The 16,330-nt window shown below is 50.1% G+C and overlaps 8 protein-coding genes across 20 annotated transcripts in view; 5 read left to right on the top strand and 3 right to left on the bottom strand.

Moving 5' to 3' along the window:
- Nucleotides 1-2,599: 2,599 nt before the first annotated feature.
- Nucleotides 2,600-5,896, top strand: PPTG_04043. 2 transcript variants are annotated; one of them, XM_008897866.1, is made up of 9 exons: nucleotides 2,600-2,859; nucleotides 2,918-3,667; nucleotides 3,759-3,837; nucleotides 3,926-4,136; nucleotides 4,215-4,270; nucleotides 4,349-4,431; nucleotides 4,503-4,573; nucleotides 4,637-4,743; nucleotides 4,823-5,896. In XM_008897866.1, exons 1-9 carry the CDS (start codon nucleotides 2,724-2,726, stop codon nucleotides 5,493-5,495), a joined length of 2,166 nt encoding a protein of 721 aa, XP_008896114.1. In that variant the 5' UTR covers nucleotides 2,600-2,723; the 3' UTR covers nucleotides 5,496-5,896. The 2 variants fall into 2 exon arrangements, with proteins under 2 accessions (XP_008896114.1, XP_008896115.1); XM_008897867.1 differs by having other exon boundaries at nucleotides 2,600-3,667.
- On the bottom strand, nucleotides 5,839-7,211 carry PPTG_04042 (hypothetical protein; the record flags this gene model as incomplete). Its single annotated transcript, XM_008897865.1, has 2 exons — nucleotides 5,839-5,844; nucleotides 5,871-7,211. The coding sequence occupies 2 exons, from the start codon at nucleotides 7,209-7,211 to the stop codon at nucleotides 5,839-5,841; spliced, it is 1,347 nt and encodes a 448-aa protein (XP_008896113.1).
- Nucleotides 7,212-7,492: 281 nt separating this feature from the next.
- On the top strand, nucleotides 7,493-9,901 carry PPTG_04041 (AGC/PKA protein kinase; the record flags this gene model as incomplete). The annotated part of the gene is made up of 2 exons (XM_008897864.1): nucleotides 7,493-7,568; nucleotides 7,638-9,901. 2 exons carry the CDS (start codon nucleotides 7,493-7,495, stop codon nucleotides 9,899-9,901), a joined length of 2,340 nt encoding a protein of 779 aa, XP_008896112.1.
- Nucleotides 9,902-9,985: 84 nt separating this feature from the next.
- Nucleotides 9,986-10,681, bottom strand: PPTG_04040 (hypothetical protein; the record flags this gene model as incomplete). The annotated part of the gene is made up of 1 exon (XM_008897863.1): nucleotides 9,986-10,681. The coding sequence occupies one exon, from the start codon at nucleotides 10,679-10,681 to the stop codon at nucleotides 9,986-9,988; it is 696 nt and encodes a 231-aa protein (XP_008896111.1).
- A 162-nt stretch (nucleotides 10,682-10,843) lies between these two features.
- Nucleotides 10,844-11,660, top strand: PPTG_04039 (the record flags this gene model as incomplete). Of its 2 annotated transcripts, XM_008897862.1 has the most annotated exons (3): nucleotides 10,844-11,073; nucleotides 11,153-11,415; nucleotides 11,478-11,660. In XM_008897862.1, the coding sequence occupies 3 exons, from the start codon at nucleotides 10,844-10,846 to the stop codon at nucleotides 11,507-11,509; spliced, it is 525 nt and encodes a 174-aa protein (XP_008896110.1). In that variant the 3' UTR covers nucleotides 11,510-11,660. The 2 variants fall into 2 exon arrangements, with proteins under 2 accessions (XP_008896110.1, XP_008896109.1); XM_008897861.1 differs by having other exon boundaries at nucleotides 11,153-11,660.
- A 91-nt stretch (nucleotides 11,661-11,751) lies between these two features.
- Nucleotides 11,752-14,448, top strand: PPTG_04038 (hypothetical protein). Of its 9 annotated transcripts, none has more exons than XM_008897860.1 (6): nucleotides 11,752-11,985; nucleotides 12,061-12,144; nucleotides 12,209-12,411; nucleotides 12,475-12,562; nucleotides 12,631-13,947; nucleotides 14,249-14,448. In XM_008897860.1, exons 1-6 carry the CDS (start codon nucleotides 11,818-11,820, stop codon nucleotides 14,351-14,353), a joined length of 1,965 nt encoding a protein of 654 aa, XP_008896108.1. In that variant the 5' UTR covers nucleotides 11,752-11,817; the 3' UTR covers nucleotides 14,354-14,448. The 9 variants fall into 9 exon arrangements, with proteins under 9 accessions (XP_008896108.1, XP_008896101.1, XP_008896100.1 ...); XM_008897853.1 differs by having other exon boundaries at nucleotides 14,019-14,448; XM_008897852.1 differs by having other exon boundaries at nucleotides 12,631-14,448.
- Nucleotides 14,377-16,137, bottom strand: PPTG_04037 (hypothetical protein). 3 transcript variants are annotated; one of them, XM_008897851.1, is made up of 3 exons: nucleotides 15,563-16,137; nucleotides 15,051-15,486; nucleotides 14,377-14,981 (listed from the first exon to the last, which is right to left on the bottom strand). In XM_008897851.1, the coding sequence occupies exons 1-3, from the start codon at nucleotides 15,721-15,723 to the stop codon at nucleotides 14,472-14,474; spliced, it is 1,107 nt and encodes a 368-aa protein (XP_008896099.1). In that variant the 5' UTR covers nucleotides 15,724-16,137; the 3' UTR covers nucleotides 14,377-14,471. The 3 variants fall into 3 exon arrangements, with proteins under 3 accessions (XP_008896099.1, XP_008896098.1, XP_008896097.1); XM_008897850.1 differs by having other exon boundaries at nucleotides 15,051-16,137; XM_008897849.1 differs by having other exon boundaries at nucleotides 14,377-15,486.
- Nucleotides 15,765-16,330, top strand: part of PPTG_04036 (V-type ATPase, F subunit) — a 1,179-nt gene continuing 613 nt past the window's right edge. Inside the window, exons 1-2 of the mRNA XM_008897848.1 lie at nucleotides 15,765-16,012; nucleotides 16,089-16,171. Coding sequence (XP_008896096.1) covers nucleotides 15,892-16,012; nucleotides 16,089-16,171 — 204 coding nt within the window. The 5' untranslated portion in view covers nucleotides 15,765-15,891. The remainder of the gene's footprint in view (nucleotides 16,013-16,088; nucleotides 16,172-16,330) is intronic.

Raw genomic sequence — 16,330 nt, 5'->3', positions numbered from 1 at the left:
CCGAGTATTTGTTGTAGCCAGGCCACGACTCGTACAAGTATCTAGAAGTGTACGTTTGTGGTGCTGTCCTGTTTGGAACGGTTTCAAGTACTTAAGGCAGGTGCATCACCACTGCAAACGCGGCGTCGATTCCGCCGCTGGCGACATTGCAGCGCTTATCGGGGAGGCCAAGGTCATGTCGGAATAGCTCGCCACGCAGTATCACGATCTGCCTGAACTCAGCTGTGGACAGTAGCTCCTGGAAATCGTGGATGGATTGGCTTACAACAGGTAAGTCAGGCGCCTTGTATCACGCTAGCACCTTGCCAACACTCTGATCCTCTTTCGTCATTGTACCTATGTATGCGAACGCTTGGTCAATGACTCCATCGAGCCACGACACAGAGAGTGGCTCGTCATGCTTGGAGCTATGGACTGGTGTGTGGTAGGCGGTATTTCCTTCAACGTATCTCTAATATCCTCTGTTATATAGTCCGCCACATTACACCTCTTTCTCTCCTTTTTTGGGGGCAGCCCTGTTGCCTGCTCTGGTGTTTGTTCCCAGTACACAACTGCTTCCTCCTGAAAGTAATTTGGTCTTCAGGTAGATCAGCTACAGCGTATCGCGGCACCCAACGGGAACAGGTATTCTGACGGCTCATCGTACCACACGAAGAGAAGACCAAATGCATGGAGAATACACTGCTGCCAACGCTTGGGGGAGTTGCAAATGGAAACGCGTTGCACAACGGAGGTCTTAATGTGGAGAAATAGCTCACCAGATGCTGCTATTGAGAGGTGCTGCTTGCGAGCAAAGCAGGTGTCAATGGCCCTACCAAAGGTGCGCCACATCATATTGAGGAGTGCAGGATCGTGTACTGACTTGATCCCTTTAGATACCTCTGCTTGAACGATTAAATGCTCCACTAATACACTCAGATCATTGAAGATACATCCTGGGGCATCGTTTGTTTGGAATATGGCTTTTAAGTTGCGCTCCTCAATGTTGCTCGCTGTTTTGCTTCGAATCTTAGCAACACGGTGAGTATCGGACAGTGAGCTCGGATAGCGTTCTCAAAGCATGTCGAGAGTTTAAGAAAAGTATCCTAACGCCGCTGACTTAGCGATCAGACCATCGCCTGAACGGTTTGCAAGAAATTAGAAAACGCTATTAGTGAGTAAAAATTCTGAGTAGGCAAACTAGACTCCTTAGAGATTGAGCTATGCATTGCATCTAGCTCAGTAGATGACAATCCTCCTGATTGTAGAAATTCCGCAAAATATTTATCAGCTGTTAGCCCCTGTCCTACGACCCCATGCAGGGTGTCAAGTCCACGTGCGACGTGATGCATGCTGGTGAGTTCTGTTCTCGATTAATTTGGCTAGGAGGTTGTCTACCTGAGTCCACACAGCACACACTATTTCTAGCTCTTCAACGTTTTCGATGGTCAATCTTTATTTATCGAGTAATGACAGAATTAACTTGATTTCGCTACGGCATGTCACGCTGAAAGTTTTGAAGGTTATCAGTTCCCGACGGTATGTGCCGGTTTCTGAACCTGTCTAACATGATCCCGCGATGATTACGGTACGTTGATTACGCCACCGATGATTAGTTGAATAGGATGATTGGACAACTAGAGAGTGTTAATGATGGGATGACCCCAACAACTGGATGCAGACTAGGTAGTGAGAGCAGTGCAAGCCCCGATAAATCAATCACTTCAGAATCCTCCCTCTCCCTCTCAAGTGGTCTTCGCTCAGGTCTTCTTCTTCGAGTGGTGACTCTTCCCTTCGCTTCCTACAAGCCCTACGTCTTCCAAGTTCCGTGACCTCTATCAGAAAGAAAGTGGATTTTGGGTCAGTCCAGATATAAGTTGGAACAACAAGACCCTACCCTAAAAGATGTGATTCGCTAAAATAGCTCATTATGCAGTGATAATTGGCTACTCCTGTATGTGAATTATAGAGGAGTATGCCGACGACATGGCCATCCGTGCTAAAAGGACTTATCCTACATTGATATGCAATGTAAGGTCAGCGGAATAAGGCACCCAACCAGCACAGTATACTTTTACCTCTCAGGGAAACAGATCTTTCTGTTTCTGAAGATGTTACGAAGCGCGGTTCTGCTACTGTGGTGTTCGGCGTTGCGCCAGTGTTCTCTCCCAGTAATTTTGTTTTTTTACGTCAGGATCTATTTGCAGAACGATGGTACGACCATAACGGTTCTATTTTCTTGAACACGACAGTGATTCAGGAACGTGGAGCTAAATTCCCCTGGTTTCAAATCTCAGGTTTGTCTGGAAGGGGCCAATGCCTGAACAAAAATACCTGGACTCTACGCTGCCCAGTATTTTTTTTACTAAGGTCAACGACCACTTTTGTGCATTGCAACGACACAATTTCTACCAATCACCATGTACAAATTGTCTATAAAGAGAACTTTAGTGCCTGGAAAAACTCGAGGTTTTGGACCAACAAAAAGTCAGAAAAAGGGGTAAATCCACTAAGTGTTGATAGCCAGTTTAGAGCATTATCGAGTGTGACGTAAAAACGATTATAATAGTGGGTCAATCAATAGGTTTTCTTAACGAAATATTCTAAGCTGATTAGCTGAACTTTGTGTATACATGGACGTATACATTGTATCCACAATTTTGATCCCAGGATTTTCTGTTCCCAAATCCTAGTCGCAGGCTCCTCATTGATTAACCTACCTTCAAGATCACAAAGCTAGTAAAATGTACGCCGCTGTGCCACCTCATGGGGGTGTTAAGCCTCCAACGTCGTCCGTGGAGCTGTCGCTGAGCGCCAAGGATCTTAAGGACCGTGATATCATCTCGAAATCCGATCCTTTCGCCGTGCTCTTTGTGAAAAGTAGGTTCATAACACACCATACTACCATTCTCATCCTGATCACGTTCCCTTTGTTCAGGCGGATCTGGTTGGACCAAACTGGGCAAGACGGAGGCCAAGAAAGACGACCTGAACCCCTCATGGACCAAGCTCTTCCTAGTCGAGTATCACTTCGAGTCCGTTCAGCATCTCAAGGTGGAGGTTTACGACCAGGACAGCTCGTCCCCCGATAAGCTCAAGGATCAGGACTTTATCGGTGGAGCAGAATTTACTTTGGGTCAATTGATGGGAGCGCCAGGCCAGAGTGGGTCTTTCCTGCTCACTCGAGGCAAAAGCACGTCCAAGCACCAGGGCTCCTTGCTGGTTAAGGCTGAGGAAGCTAAAGCTTCCAGTGAGGCGGTACGATTCCGCTTCTCGGCCGCATCCCTGGCCAATATGGACGGTATGTTCAGCAAGAGTGACCCGTTCCTGGTCCTCAGTCGGTTGAGAGAGGATGGTCAATCCTGGACGCAAGTTCACAGAACGGAGACTATCGACAACAATTTGAATCCGAACTGGAGAGTCTTTGAGCTGCCCATGCAGCAACTGTGCAATGGCGACCCCAAGCGGCCCCTAAGCCTTCAAGTTTTTGATGAAGATCGAGGTGGAAAATCGGATCTGATTGGTCACGTGCAAACTACGTTCGAGGAGATTCAGGGGAAGCGAGGTACCAACTTTGTTCTGCACAATGAGGCACTTCAGAAGAAGAAGGGGAAAAAATACACAAACGCTGGGCTGCTTGTGGTTACGGAGGTGGAGATCTTCCGTGACCACACCTTCATCGACTATCGTGAGTATATTACTGTTGCTGCAAGGGGCTAGATCATTTCTTATAAGTGATTGTGTTCTAACGACTGTGTTCGTTTATTTCTTCTTGACAGTTCGTGGTGGTCTGGAGATGAACTTGATCATTGGTATCGACTATACGGCATCCAACGGTCCGCCTACCGACCCGCGCAGGTACAATTCTGTTTTTATTAAAGTGTTCTAGTTTGGAGGGTAATCTGATCCTAATTCTGTGTCTGACATGGTGTTTATCTGCGCGAAGCCTTCACTTTATCGATCCACGAGGGCCAAATCAGTACCAACACGCAATTTCAGCAACGGTTTCGATCCTGCAAGAGTACGACGCGGACAAACAGTTTCCCGTTTATGGATTCGGTGGCATCCCACCGGGAGCGCATGACGTAGATCACTGCTTTCCCCTCAATCTGAATCCGTTGAATCCCGAAGTTGCGGGTTTTCAAGGAGTGCTCCAGGTACGGTACTCTTTGTTAAATCCGTGTAGTTTATCGTGTTCAGCGAACTAAATCGTTCCGGTGCATGAATATATCCAGCTCTACACGGCTTCTCTAGGCCATATTCGCCTCCATGGACCAACCTTCTTCGCTCCGTAAGACAACGTTTGCTCGAGGAATGCATTTTGTGGCACATGTTTACAGTATGGTTCATATTTGTGCTAAATTGGCAGACTAATTCACCAGTCGATGCGGATCGCGAATCAGCTTAGCGATCCCCGCAAGCAGAAGTACTTTGTTCTGCTCATTATCACTGGTACGATAGTGCAGTTTTCTATTCGCTCGTTGTCGAAAATACTTACTATCGTTTGCTTTATGTGAACCAAGACGGCGCAATCATGGACATGCAGGGAACCATTGACGCGCTGGTGGAGGCGTCCCACAATTCTCCACTTTCAGTAAGTTCCAACTAAGAGCGATGTTTTAAGATGACTGCTAACTGCAACATTTTTCTCTTGCAGATTGTGATCATTGGTGTGGGTCCCGCTGACTTCTCATCCATGGTCGCCCTGGATGGAGATGGAGGTAAGCTACGGGCCAGTAACGGGAGGGTATCTGCACGTGATATGTAAGTACTTTATGAACGGTCAATATGAAGTTTGGCGCACGCACAAACATTAACGTTTCGCTTGAATTTTGCGCCGTAGCGTCCAATTTGTCCCGTACAACCGCTTCGTGGGATACCCAGATGCTCTGACAAGGGAAACACTTGCAGAGATCCCCCGTCAGCTGTGCCAGTACATGAAAGTGCGTCGCGTGGCGCCTAACCCAGCGCTGCCACCAACGTATCACCTATTCTCCGAACCAACGGGATCGCAGCCAGGTGCGCCACCATCTACTTCCCAGCCTCCGGCTGCTGTGGATAATCCACCTCAAAACCTTGGGCAACCGCAGCAAGCTTCTCAGGGCCAATTGCCACCGCAAGGCTACGCCCAAGGACCTCCCCAAGGATATCAGCAAGGAGGGTATCAGCAGCCCGGCCACCCTGGCCAAGCTCCACCCCATGGGTATCAGCCAGGACAGTCTGGGCAACCCGGCCAAGCCCCACCCCAAGGACACCAACACGGCTATCAACCACAACCAGGTTACCCCGGTCAAGCTCCTCCCCATGGGTATCAGCAAGGACATCAGCCGCAACCAGGCTACCCGGCGCAGGGTCAACACCAAGGCTATCAGCAAGGCTATCAAGCTCAGCCCGGCTACTCCGGCCAGGGCCCACCACAAGGTTATCCACAAGGCGGCTACCCACCGCAGACGGGATACCCTCCACAAGGTCCACCCCGCGGAGCGGCTCCCGGTTACCCTGGCTACCGTGGCTGATCGGAGAGCGACAATTTGTACAAGAAGCCCCACTCATGGTCCACCTTATTTTTCAAGTTCAACATGCTTGTGCTATCGACGTCTTAGTGTTGCTTAAAGGAATTGTTTTAACAATTGTCTCTTGTATCGCCATGCCTCAGATTTTGACGAAGACAATTGGTCGTGCAGTTTCTTGATTTCTTGTTGCAGGGACTGCATATTCTCTTCGTCCATTCCTGCATTACTGGTAGTATCCGTTGAAGCGCCTCCGGATGGTTTAAGTGTTCGTTGCCGCCACCGATGAAAATATGAAGCAGTTCGCTTCACCTGTTATCGATTTAGTACAAGTGGCGTTAGACATAAGTCATCTCTACAATACAACAGATACATACATACCGTCGTCTGACGAATAACTTGGCTAATTCTCTCCACTGCGATCATGCGGTTCCAGCACGAAAGCGCTTGAGCTTGGAAATTCTGTGCTTGTAGCTGTCGGACTTGATCTCTCCACTTGTTAAAGCTTTTTAACTTTTTGCGTGACTCAAAGTGCAAAACAATGCGGTACATGTGTAGCACAGCATTCAGTCGCAGAATCTTCGTGTTCGAAGCTTGAATTCTCCAACGACAAAAGAGCTCCTTAGCTGCTTGGTTGAGCATTGCATGACGGATGAGAAGCGCCTTCTTAAGAGCTTCAAATCGACGTGTGCGAACTTGTTCCAGCTGTAAGCGTACGAGCACTTCGTCTAGTGTTCCAATGGAGAAATCGCTCTCGACAAGTCCGTGTGAACTAAGTTTTCCCGTCTTAAACTCGGTTTGGGCTTGGAGAAAAGCAACCCGTTGGTCGATCTGTGAGCGTTGCAGTGCGTACTTCATCTCCAGTCTGATACTGTAGCGATCTTCGTCCATCGCACTCTCTTTTTCTTTGGCACGTACAGCTTCACCATGTCGCCACTCATTTATTCGCCTTTCACACTCCATTCTCATGTGTTCAACCACGTTCGAATAGTCAAGTTGAGCTTCATGTAGTGCAAGTGACACCGCCATTTTCTGTCGTTCAGCTGCTTGTTCCTCGGTTAGTTCAAGCTTCTGACGAAGCAGTTCAATGTCTCGCTTATATTTCTCGATTCGCTCATCGAGGTCTAGTGATCCATTTAAAATCACGCTGGATGTCGAATTTCGTGGAGTTGAGATGGCCTTGGGTACCGGTGGAAGTAGGCTTTGGCTCGTGGCGTCAGCTCGTGTTGCCTGTAGAGAGCTGAGCTTGAAAATGGCGCTTTGACGAGCACGTTCTGCGTCTTCGTATCGATTCTGTGCTTCCTCGAGCAACGCCACGAATGAGGCCATCCTCTCGCGCTCACTAGCTTGCACTGCTAGCACCACGTCTTTTTCTTGTCGGAAGGCATCGCCGGTATTAATCGCATCTTTGAGAGAGGCCTCTAACATCTCGATACGGCGTTCAGCTGTTTGGAATTTGAGCTGTTGACTGGCATTCTGATCTTTCAGTTGCTGTATCTCGTTTTCAAGTTCATGCGTCTCCTTCTCGAGTGTTTGAATGTATCGACACAACTCTGAGTTCCCATCTTCATCATTTGATTCGCCGTCATCTTCGTAAATGAAATTGTCCGCGTCATCTTCAAGAATCGGAAGGCTTGGCTGTCGAATTCTCGACGCCTTTGTCTCTGTATCGTTCATTTCCAGCTTACCCGGCGCAGGAGGAGGTAAACCTGACGAGTCCATGGTGACAGCTTTCACCTTTCTTGGAGCTTCCAGGCGAGTTGGCCCGTTTCAAAACTCCCTTACTACCCAAAAACGAGGAAGCAAGTTGCCTAGATGACGTTTTTATAGCTGCTTCAAATAGCTCTGCGCTTAAGTGACCAACGGAACGAGGACAGACATGTCCAAAGCCCCGTTACTCAGAAACGAGGACCGTGTGACTATGAATGCTGGTGGGACTTCACTTCTGGAAAGTGACGATAAAGAGCTAGTCTTCGCAGTAACTCAGAGGATCTGCATTCTCTATGGGCTGCATTAACTCAGTACCAAACCAAGTGGGACAGACGTTTGATCCAGTCATCGTGAGCGAAGATGCCGTCGGTAGGGTCAAGTAACCAGATATCTAGTTTTCGTGCAACGTGCTAACACAACGCTGTGTTGTGATCGTAGAACGGAAGATGAGCGTTCTCCTGCGTGAAAAGCGCAACGCGGCATCACGCCGTGGTGACATTTTCGGCGAGAGCGTGCAGTTCGACACGCCACTAGAACTCAAGAGTGTGGCGAAATCGTCCGAATCCACCAACATCATTCGGCAGGCTTTACTCAACAACTTCCTCTTCTACACAATCGGTCACAGCGACATCGACTCCATCGTGGATTTCATGACAGAGAAATCTACCGTAGCTGGCGACGTAGTCATCAGCGAAGGCAACCACGGCGACTTCTTTTATGTCGTCGAGACCGGCTTGTTCTCTGTCTCAGTGCGCGGAAACGTTGTCAACAGTGTACAACGAGGTGCCACCTTCGGAGAGCTGGCGTTGGTGTACAATTGTCCACGCACTGCCAGTGTGACCTGCTCACAACCAGGTCGTCTTTGGGCACTCGACCGCGTCACGTTCCGCCGACTAGTAGCTCGCATCCAGTCGGAGCAGATCGGCGAGTGCAAGAGCGCTCTTCGTAACGTCTCAATACTCCACGCGTTGACCGATACCCAGCTGAATCAACTCGCTGAAGCAGCTCAATTCGTCAAGTTCACAAAAGGAGATCGCATCATCAAGAAAGGTGAACGGGGTAATGTCTTGTATATCATCAAGAGCGGTGCAGTCATCTGTACTGACGTGGGGGACAGTCACCGCATGGAGTCGGTGCGTCTGACCGAGAACGATTACTTCGGAGAGCGTGCGCTCATGACACTGGAGCCTCGTGCTGCTAACGTGACAGCAGAAACGGATGTGACTCTCATTGCACTCGATCGCCAAGCGTTCGATGATCAACTGGGAAGTCTCCGAGAAGTGATAGACCGCAACATGAGCATGCGAGTGCTGCAGTCCATTCCGATGCTGAAAATCCTCTCGACTTCAGAAAAAGAGAAGCTCTTCCTCGCACTGGAGCCAATTACGTTCACTGACGGGGAGTTCGTGATCAAGGAAGGTGACAACGGCACCGCATTTTACATTATCAAGAGCGGATCTGCACTCGTCGTGAAGTCGGTCTCCAACACTGACGATAACGGAGAAGTAACCACGGAAAAGAGGCAGGTGGCCACTTTATCCACCGGAAACTTCTTTGGTGAGATGTCGCTACTGCACGGTGAGCCACGACAAGCCGATGTTATCGCTAATGGCCATTTGGAGTGTCTTTCACTTGATCAAGGCAAATTTGTGGAGCTTCTAGGTCCCATTCAGGAGATCTTGAATCGCGAGGCTGAGGAACGCAGGAACGCCTTGAAAATGCAAGAGCAAAAGCAGATCAAACTGGATGACCTTGAAGTACTTCGCACACTGGGATCGGGTACATTTGGTCGCGTCAAGTTGGTACGACATAAAACCACAGGCGTAGCATACGCACTCAAAGTGCTCAACAAAGCGTCTGTTGTAGCCTACAAGCAGCAAAGGAACGTGGTGAACGAGAAGTCAGTGATGACACAATGCAATCACCCCTTCCTGCTCAAGTTGTACACGACGTACAAGGACGCAGCTCGACTTTACCTGTTGATTGAGTTTGTGCAAGGTGGAGAGTTGTTCACGTACTTGCACTCGACCCCGTCGTCTCCTGGTCGGATTCCAAACGACCACGCTCGATTCTACGCCAGTCACGTGCTTATGGCACTGGAGTATCTTCACGAACGCTGCATTGTTTATCGCGACTTGAAGCCCGAAAATCTGCTTATCGACCCGCTGGGATACCTTAAAGTCGTGGATTTCGGCTTCGCGAAGGTAGTAGATGACCGGACATACACTCTATGCGGTACAACCGAGTACCTCGCTCCTGAGTTGGTGCTGGGCAAAGGCCACAACCGTGGTGTCGACTACTGGGCGCTGGGAATCCTCATCTACGAAATGGTTGTGGGCCATTCGCCATTTGCAGGCTCCAGCCAAGTTGATCAGATGCAGATATGTCGAAATATCGTCAAAGAGAAGGTTGAATTCCCCAGTTACGTGAGTTCCTCTTGCCGCGACATCATCTCGAAGCTGCTGGAGCGAGATCCTACTAAGCGACTTGGTATGACGCACGGTGGTGCACGTGCCATCCGTTCGCACGCCTGGTTCGCGAAGCTGGACTGGGATGCCATGCTGCAGAAGAAAGTCAACGCCCCGTATAAACCCAAGCTCGCCGACGCTGCCGATGCCTCCAGATTCGAGAAAATCAAGGAGTCCGAAGAGGAAGCTCCAGTCTACAAGTCAGACGGTCACGAATGGGACAAAGACTTCTAGGTCCTCAGTAATAGTTGTATGAAAGTAATAGCATAATATAAACTGCAGCATGCAACACAATCAGTAAAAAAAAAGATGAAGCCATTAGTTCTTTTTCTTCTTGGAGCGAACCTTCTTCTTGGCCGATTTCTTGACAGACAGTGGGTTGGGACCCTTGGCTCGCTTCTTCTTTAGTCTCTGATGCTCTTCGCGGCTCTCTTCGCTCTCTCCTTCCTGCATCTGCTCCAGTTTCCTCTTCTCGTTCACATCTAGCTTGGCCATACTGGCCTTCTCCTCTTGGCGAACAATCGCCAGCGTTGCGCGTGAGATCTCCTCGAACACCAGCACCGAGCGGTTCAGGTAGATGAGCGGTACACCGGGTACCAAACGCAGCGCCTTGCGGAGCTCCACTTCCTGCGTGCAGACGACGAATTTGCGTTCGTTCTTCTCACCGATGATACTCTGGATGTACTTAGACACATCCACGGTCTCCTGTTTCTCGTCCTCTGATTGACCGTAGACTTCTGCCACTTTGAAGCTCTTGGCTAAGTCGTAGGCCTCTTTGGTGGCTTCTCCCAGCGTCTTTAGCTCGTCTAAGGCGGCACGAGGCACGTAGAACTCGCACTCGTGCGGCTTAACTTGTAGGTACTTAGGCACGCGCTCATGCACGTCCACCTTCATCTGCAAGCACATAGCGATGAAGTTGCCATCCAAAAGCACCTTGTAAGGTGGCTTGATGCCGCACAAGAAGTGGAATTGGCGCAGCGCCTTGCGGATTCCCTTGGCGCGCAGGTACCGCATTCTATCTCTTCACTGTCAATCCGATACTGACAGCAACTTGTGGCCAATGCGATGATGGGGAGAAATGATTGGCTGCAATTTGTAATTTCAGGTTACCTGATTGGATAAAACACCTCCGTAACGTTCGAGAAGGTGATCTTGAAGCGGCGCATATTGCTGGTAATGGCTCAACGCGGGAAGGATGACAATGAACTGGCGGTGAGCTCCGTGGTTGCGAGTGCAATGCAAGGAAGTAATAACGACGAGTCCAGGCAAAAATTACAGGAGACGCGGCTTTCATTGGCTCTGTGGGTGAGTTCTGATGACTACAAGCTGCTGCCGGGACATTTGAAGCTCGGCGTCGTGCATTTGCTGTCTGAGGCGTTCACTACGGCGGACTCACCGCATACCAGGTCTGATCGAACTATTAATGGGATAATGCTGTTGTTGGTGTTATATTTCTTACTTATTGCGGCGGTATATTTCTTGCAGCAACCAAACGATGGAGGATACGCTGGCGTTGATGAGTTATGGAACGCAATATTTGGCTTCACACACTATTGATAAGTGCACACTGGAGCGTCTAGATACCCATAAACGCCGACGAGTTGAAGAGCGACGGCGATTGGACGCGAAGGCAGCGAACCTAGTGCTCACATGGCGATGCCAGCGGTTCCCGACGCAAGGGATGCCGCCGCTGGGGCTCAAAACCAGTGACTACCTAATTCCCGAGGTGCAGGAACTTCAGAAATCTGGTAGGTCTGCTGTGTATGCTGCTACCGCGGTGAATGAAGACGCTTTACGTGCTGAAATCAAGAGGTATTCGAAAACTCTTCGACGACGAGTTGAGGTGCGTCAACAAGAACTCGTGCGCGACCTACAGCGTCAACTACGTGAGCAAATAGAGCTCAAAGAACGTAAGAAACTAGGATTTCGTAGAGGCTGGCCCCATCTAATGTAACATCGATACTTTCAAGAAATCATGCTACTTTTGCTGCTGTACCAAAATGTTTGCTACTTATGGTGTTTTCAAACACCAATCAGGACACCCCGTCTCTCGATCCACGTTTTCTGACCATTTGCAGTGGTTTTGTGGGACGGATGTCAGAACTCCAAGCATTTGATACTTCAGCCGACCCCCCACCAATCGCATCATCATGGACACCCCCGCCACGTCCGTCGACTCTGCTGCCAATGGCTCCAGCACCGATGCAGCAGCCAATGGAAACGAGAAGACGCAGCTGGATAAGCTGATGGAGACTGTGGACAAGAATCCGCTAGACTTTAACTCGTGGGTCAGCTTACTCGCATTAGTGCAGAGTGAGGTACGACGTGCTGTCGCTGCAGCCTGATGCAGCTAATATGAAGCTTAATAGAGTGTTGGTTGTGGTTTGTGACAGTCTGCAACGCCACGCGAGACGGTAGAGACCACGTACGACCGTTTCTTGGCCGAGTTCCCGCTCTGCTTCGGCTACTGGAACAAGGTGCGACGTTGCGATATCCTGAAGAGTGTCATTCTGTTGTTCATAACCCTTTATATGTGTGTAGTATGCCCAGTACGAGTATCGCCTTGGCAGCAGAACGAGAGAAGACGGATTGGGCACAGTAGCGACGCTGGGAGAAGCCAAGCAGAAGGCGTGTGAAGTCTACGAACAAGGCGTCGTAGCAGTCCGGTACAGCGTGGACATGTGGATGAAGTACTGCGAATTCCTCATCCACACGCTACACAGCCCCGTGGACGAAACGCGACCGTAAGTCATGGAGCTTGATTGTGTAACTTATCGCTGTTCTAACAGATATTCCGTGGTTATTAGAGTATTGGAGAGAGCTGTGGAGGCGTGTGGAGATGACCCACTGGCTGGTCCACTGTGGGAGCTCTACATTCAACTGGAGACGGTTAACGTAAGTTAGTACTCGTCTTGGATGGCTATTGATATTGTTTTAACGTTGAAACGATTTTATTTTGTTAGAACAACATGCCTCGCCTGAACCAAGTATTCAAGCGGATCATGTACAAGCCGCTACGTAATCTCGAGGAGTTTTGGGAGAAATACAACCAGTTTGTGCTAGCTCAACAGTTGAGCGCCCTAGCGACGCCTGAAGAGCAGAAGGCGCTTGCTAGCGACGGAGAAGAACTCATGGACGAGGGTTTAATGCGCGTTAAGATCGTGAATGCAGTGGAAGCTGTGAAGAACAAGACGATGGAGGATATCTATCGTCGCCAGGCTTTCGAAGCCGGTATCGACCGAAGTTACTATCACGTGACGCCAGTGACTGAAGCTGCTATGAAAAACTGGCACAGTTATCTGGACTTTGAAGAGGCTGCGGGAAATTACGAGCGCTGCCAGACTCTGTACGAACGCTGTCTGATTTCATGTGCGAATTACGAGGAGATCTGGCTCCGTTACGTGTCGTGGAACGAGAAGGTGCACGGGTTCAACGCAGCAGACGCCATATTCCAGCGAGCGGTAACGATCTTCCTCAAGTACCGCGCGTCCATCTACTTGGAGTACGCAGCTTTCTTGGAGGCTCACGACAAGCTGCAAAAGGCCCAAGATACGTACATGAAGGTATTATCTGACGTGGCCCCGAAGCTTGCAGAGGGCTTCTTGCACTACTGCAACTTCGAGCGGAGACGAGGTGATGTGGAGACGGCCAAGACGTGGTATGAACGAGGCATGGTAGCGGTAGATAATGAGGTCGAAGTGTACGCGTACATTTCCACCTCGTACGCCACGTTCCTTCACAAGATTGTTGGCGACGTAGCTGCGGCTCGTGCTGTGTTCGAGCGTGCAGTGCAGAAGCACAGCGATTCAGTGCTGCTTTGGCTGAATTTCATCAACTTTGAACTCGGTATGGGCGGCAAGAACGCAGATCTGGTGTCTCAGGTTGCGCGGGTCTACGAACTCGCGCTGGAAGATAGCAGCAATCTTTCGATGGACGAAAAGAACGACGTCTGGTTCCAGTATGTGGAATTTCTGGAGAATTACGGAGACAATATCGCTAAAGTGCGCGAAGCTCGCAGCAAGGAAATGGCTTGGAAGCTCAAGAACTCCCAGTCCCGTAACCGCACGATTAAGGTGCTGAGCTTTCAACCTGGCTGGGAGGGTGAGTCGAGTGGATACAACTCCAACGTGGACCCAGGAACGAAGCGACCTCGTTACACAGCTCCACAGACTCCGGTTGTTGCGACGCCCGTAGCAGCAGTGGCAGCAGCGACAGCAGCGACACCAGAAGTGGCAACGCCGACAGCTACGACGACGGCTGCAGCCTATTACGGCTATCAGGTAACATTTCCGCTTATCTTTTATTCCCCCAATTTTGCTTGTTTAATTGTGAATACGGACTGGGCTACAAGTGAGCTCCAAATGGAGCTCGAGCTCTGTCCGGATGACGTGACTGACCCCATGTCCAAGAAATCTGCTGCTAGTGCTGCACGTGTTGCGATGAGATGAGGACACAGAGAGACGTCGTTTGTCAGGGGCATTGCGTTTTGTTATTTTCTGTTGTAGACGAAACTTTTCATGTTGGGGGATATGGTGCCATCGCTGTGTGCTAATTTGTTCTGCTTTGATGATTTTTTTGTAGGGATATGGCGCTCAAGCCCAAGCTTACTCTCAAGCGGACCCTACGGCTGCTGCTGGTCAGGCCTACACACAAGCACAATACGCTAGCTACTACCAGCAGCAGTAGCGATGCGTAGTTGCAGACACACGTTAAGAATAACGATGTTTTAACATGGGTAGCACACGAGAACTTAAGAAAATAAAAGCAAACACAAAAAAACGTCTCGATGTTCCTTCGTCACTACCTACTTGCCGATCATATCTAGCGCCTGCTTGCTCTTGAGAGTTTGCACCTGTGAGAGGTGCACCAGTCGCAGCTTGGACAGTTCCTTCTGAATGCCTGACAACGCAGTGGGGTTCGAGAATCTGCACTCCGCATATCGCTGTTGCAAGACTTGGATCTCTCGGTATTGTTGCTGCATGAGGCGGTGAAGTTGGAAAGAGTGCTCCATCTTGATCTGCTCGGCCGATTTTGATCCACTTGCATTGCCGTTTTGAGGACGTTGCATCTGGTTCGGAGCAAGTCGCCCTCCTCCGGCAGCAAGCTGCGACTGCATAGTATTTGTCTGTTGTTGCTGGGTGGGCGTTGGGCGGGCAACAAGCGTCAACGCGTTGAACGGGACCTGGAATAGCGCCTCATGTTCATCAATGTAGACCGAGAAAAGCTCCTGCCCGTAGATCTGTGGAGCTGCAACAATGCGTCCTCTCTTGCCTGCCAGATTTCGTGCTCCACACGCGACCAGATCAGCAGTATTCTGCATCAAAAGTAATAAAAGATCAGCATTAGCTTCAGTAGTCCCGTCAGGAACAACACTCCAACTTACCCGGATGAGCACTGTCGTGCCTATAACAAAGTCCGATCTTTTCGGCACTTGTTGCTGCAGTTGTGCATTCTTCATCTGCTGTTGATGCAGTTGAATCTGCGCCGGCGTCATGTGTCCAGGCGTTGCCGATGCCGCAGAACTGGTCACTGTCGGTGTGGATAGCGTCGTGGACGGGATCACAGACGACACAGTCGACGCCGCTGCAAGTTTTGGGGCTGGTTTTACTGCTACTGGCTGGGCTCTGGGTAGCATGGCCTGCAACTGCAGCACCGCCGCCGGGTTGAACGTTGGAGGAGGCGGCGCGGGTCGCGAGACATACATATTGTTGGCTGCAGAGGGCTTAACGCTATTGCCGACAGTCGTGCGCTTCTTGCGGCTCAACACGGCCTCGTAGCCCTTGTACGCGACCTTGGCGCGTCGCTTAAGGCTGTATGTGCTGCAGAAGTATCAAATGTAGAAAGTTAAAGGCGCGAATTGTGTCACAACTTGTGGGTGAGGAGACCAGCACGTACCGCAACTTGGTGAGGTCCTCATTGGCGCGTACGACGTCGGCCACGTGGCCGAAGTACTGCGCCGCATTCTTGGGCTCTGCGGTGGTTGAGCGGCGCGTCACGAGGCCCTGCAGTTGGCGTTGTGTCGACGCAGAGGAAGTCGTTCCAGGCGAGGCCAACATCGACGACCGACTTTCAAAAAAGGCTCTGGTCGTTTTTTGTGTCGATCTATTTTTGCGTGGACTAAAATGCTAAATGGCTCAAATCGCAATCTTCCCTAGCTTTGAAGTGAGGGATCGCTTCGCTTCGTCACCTCTTTGTCGTCTTCTTAACGCCAGCTACAGATCAGAATGAGCGATGGCACCAAACTCATTGCTGTGATCGGAGACGAAGACACCGTCACGGGCTTCATCCTTGCGGGCGTCGGTCACCGAACAGCCGAGGGAACTAACTTTCTCGTCGTCAAACCTTGTGCGTTCGGCATGCTCGAAAGGGTTTTTAGCGTAGAGCAACGACTAACACGCGTGTTTTTATGGCGATTCTGCAGCTACGCCGATCTCCGCCATTGAAGCCAGCTTCCGATCGCTCTCGAGTCGTGACGATATCGCAATCATCCTCATCAACCAGCACGTACGACATCTAGACCACATTCTGAGTCTCAGTCTTATGTTCTTCTTACACACGTGTTGCTTTTACATTGTTGTTTTGGACAGGTGGCTGAGGAGATCCGTCACCTCCTCAACACATACGACAAGACTATCCCCACGGTGCTAGAGATCCCGAGCAAAG

The sequence above is a fragment of the Phytophthora parasitica genome, assembly GCF_000247585.1.
Source record: "Phytophthora parasitica INRA-310 unplaced genomic scaffold supercont2.6, whole genome shotgun sequence".
In the NCBI taxonomy this organism is placed as follows: domain Eukaryota; phylum Oomycota; class Peronosporomycetes; order Peronosporales; family Peronosporaceae; genus Phytophthora; species Phytophthora nicotianae.
Note: the sequence above shows the minus strand (reverse complement) of the source record. Positions and strands in the feature narration are given on the sequence as shown.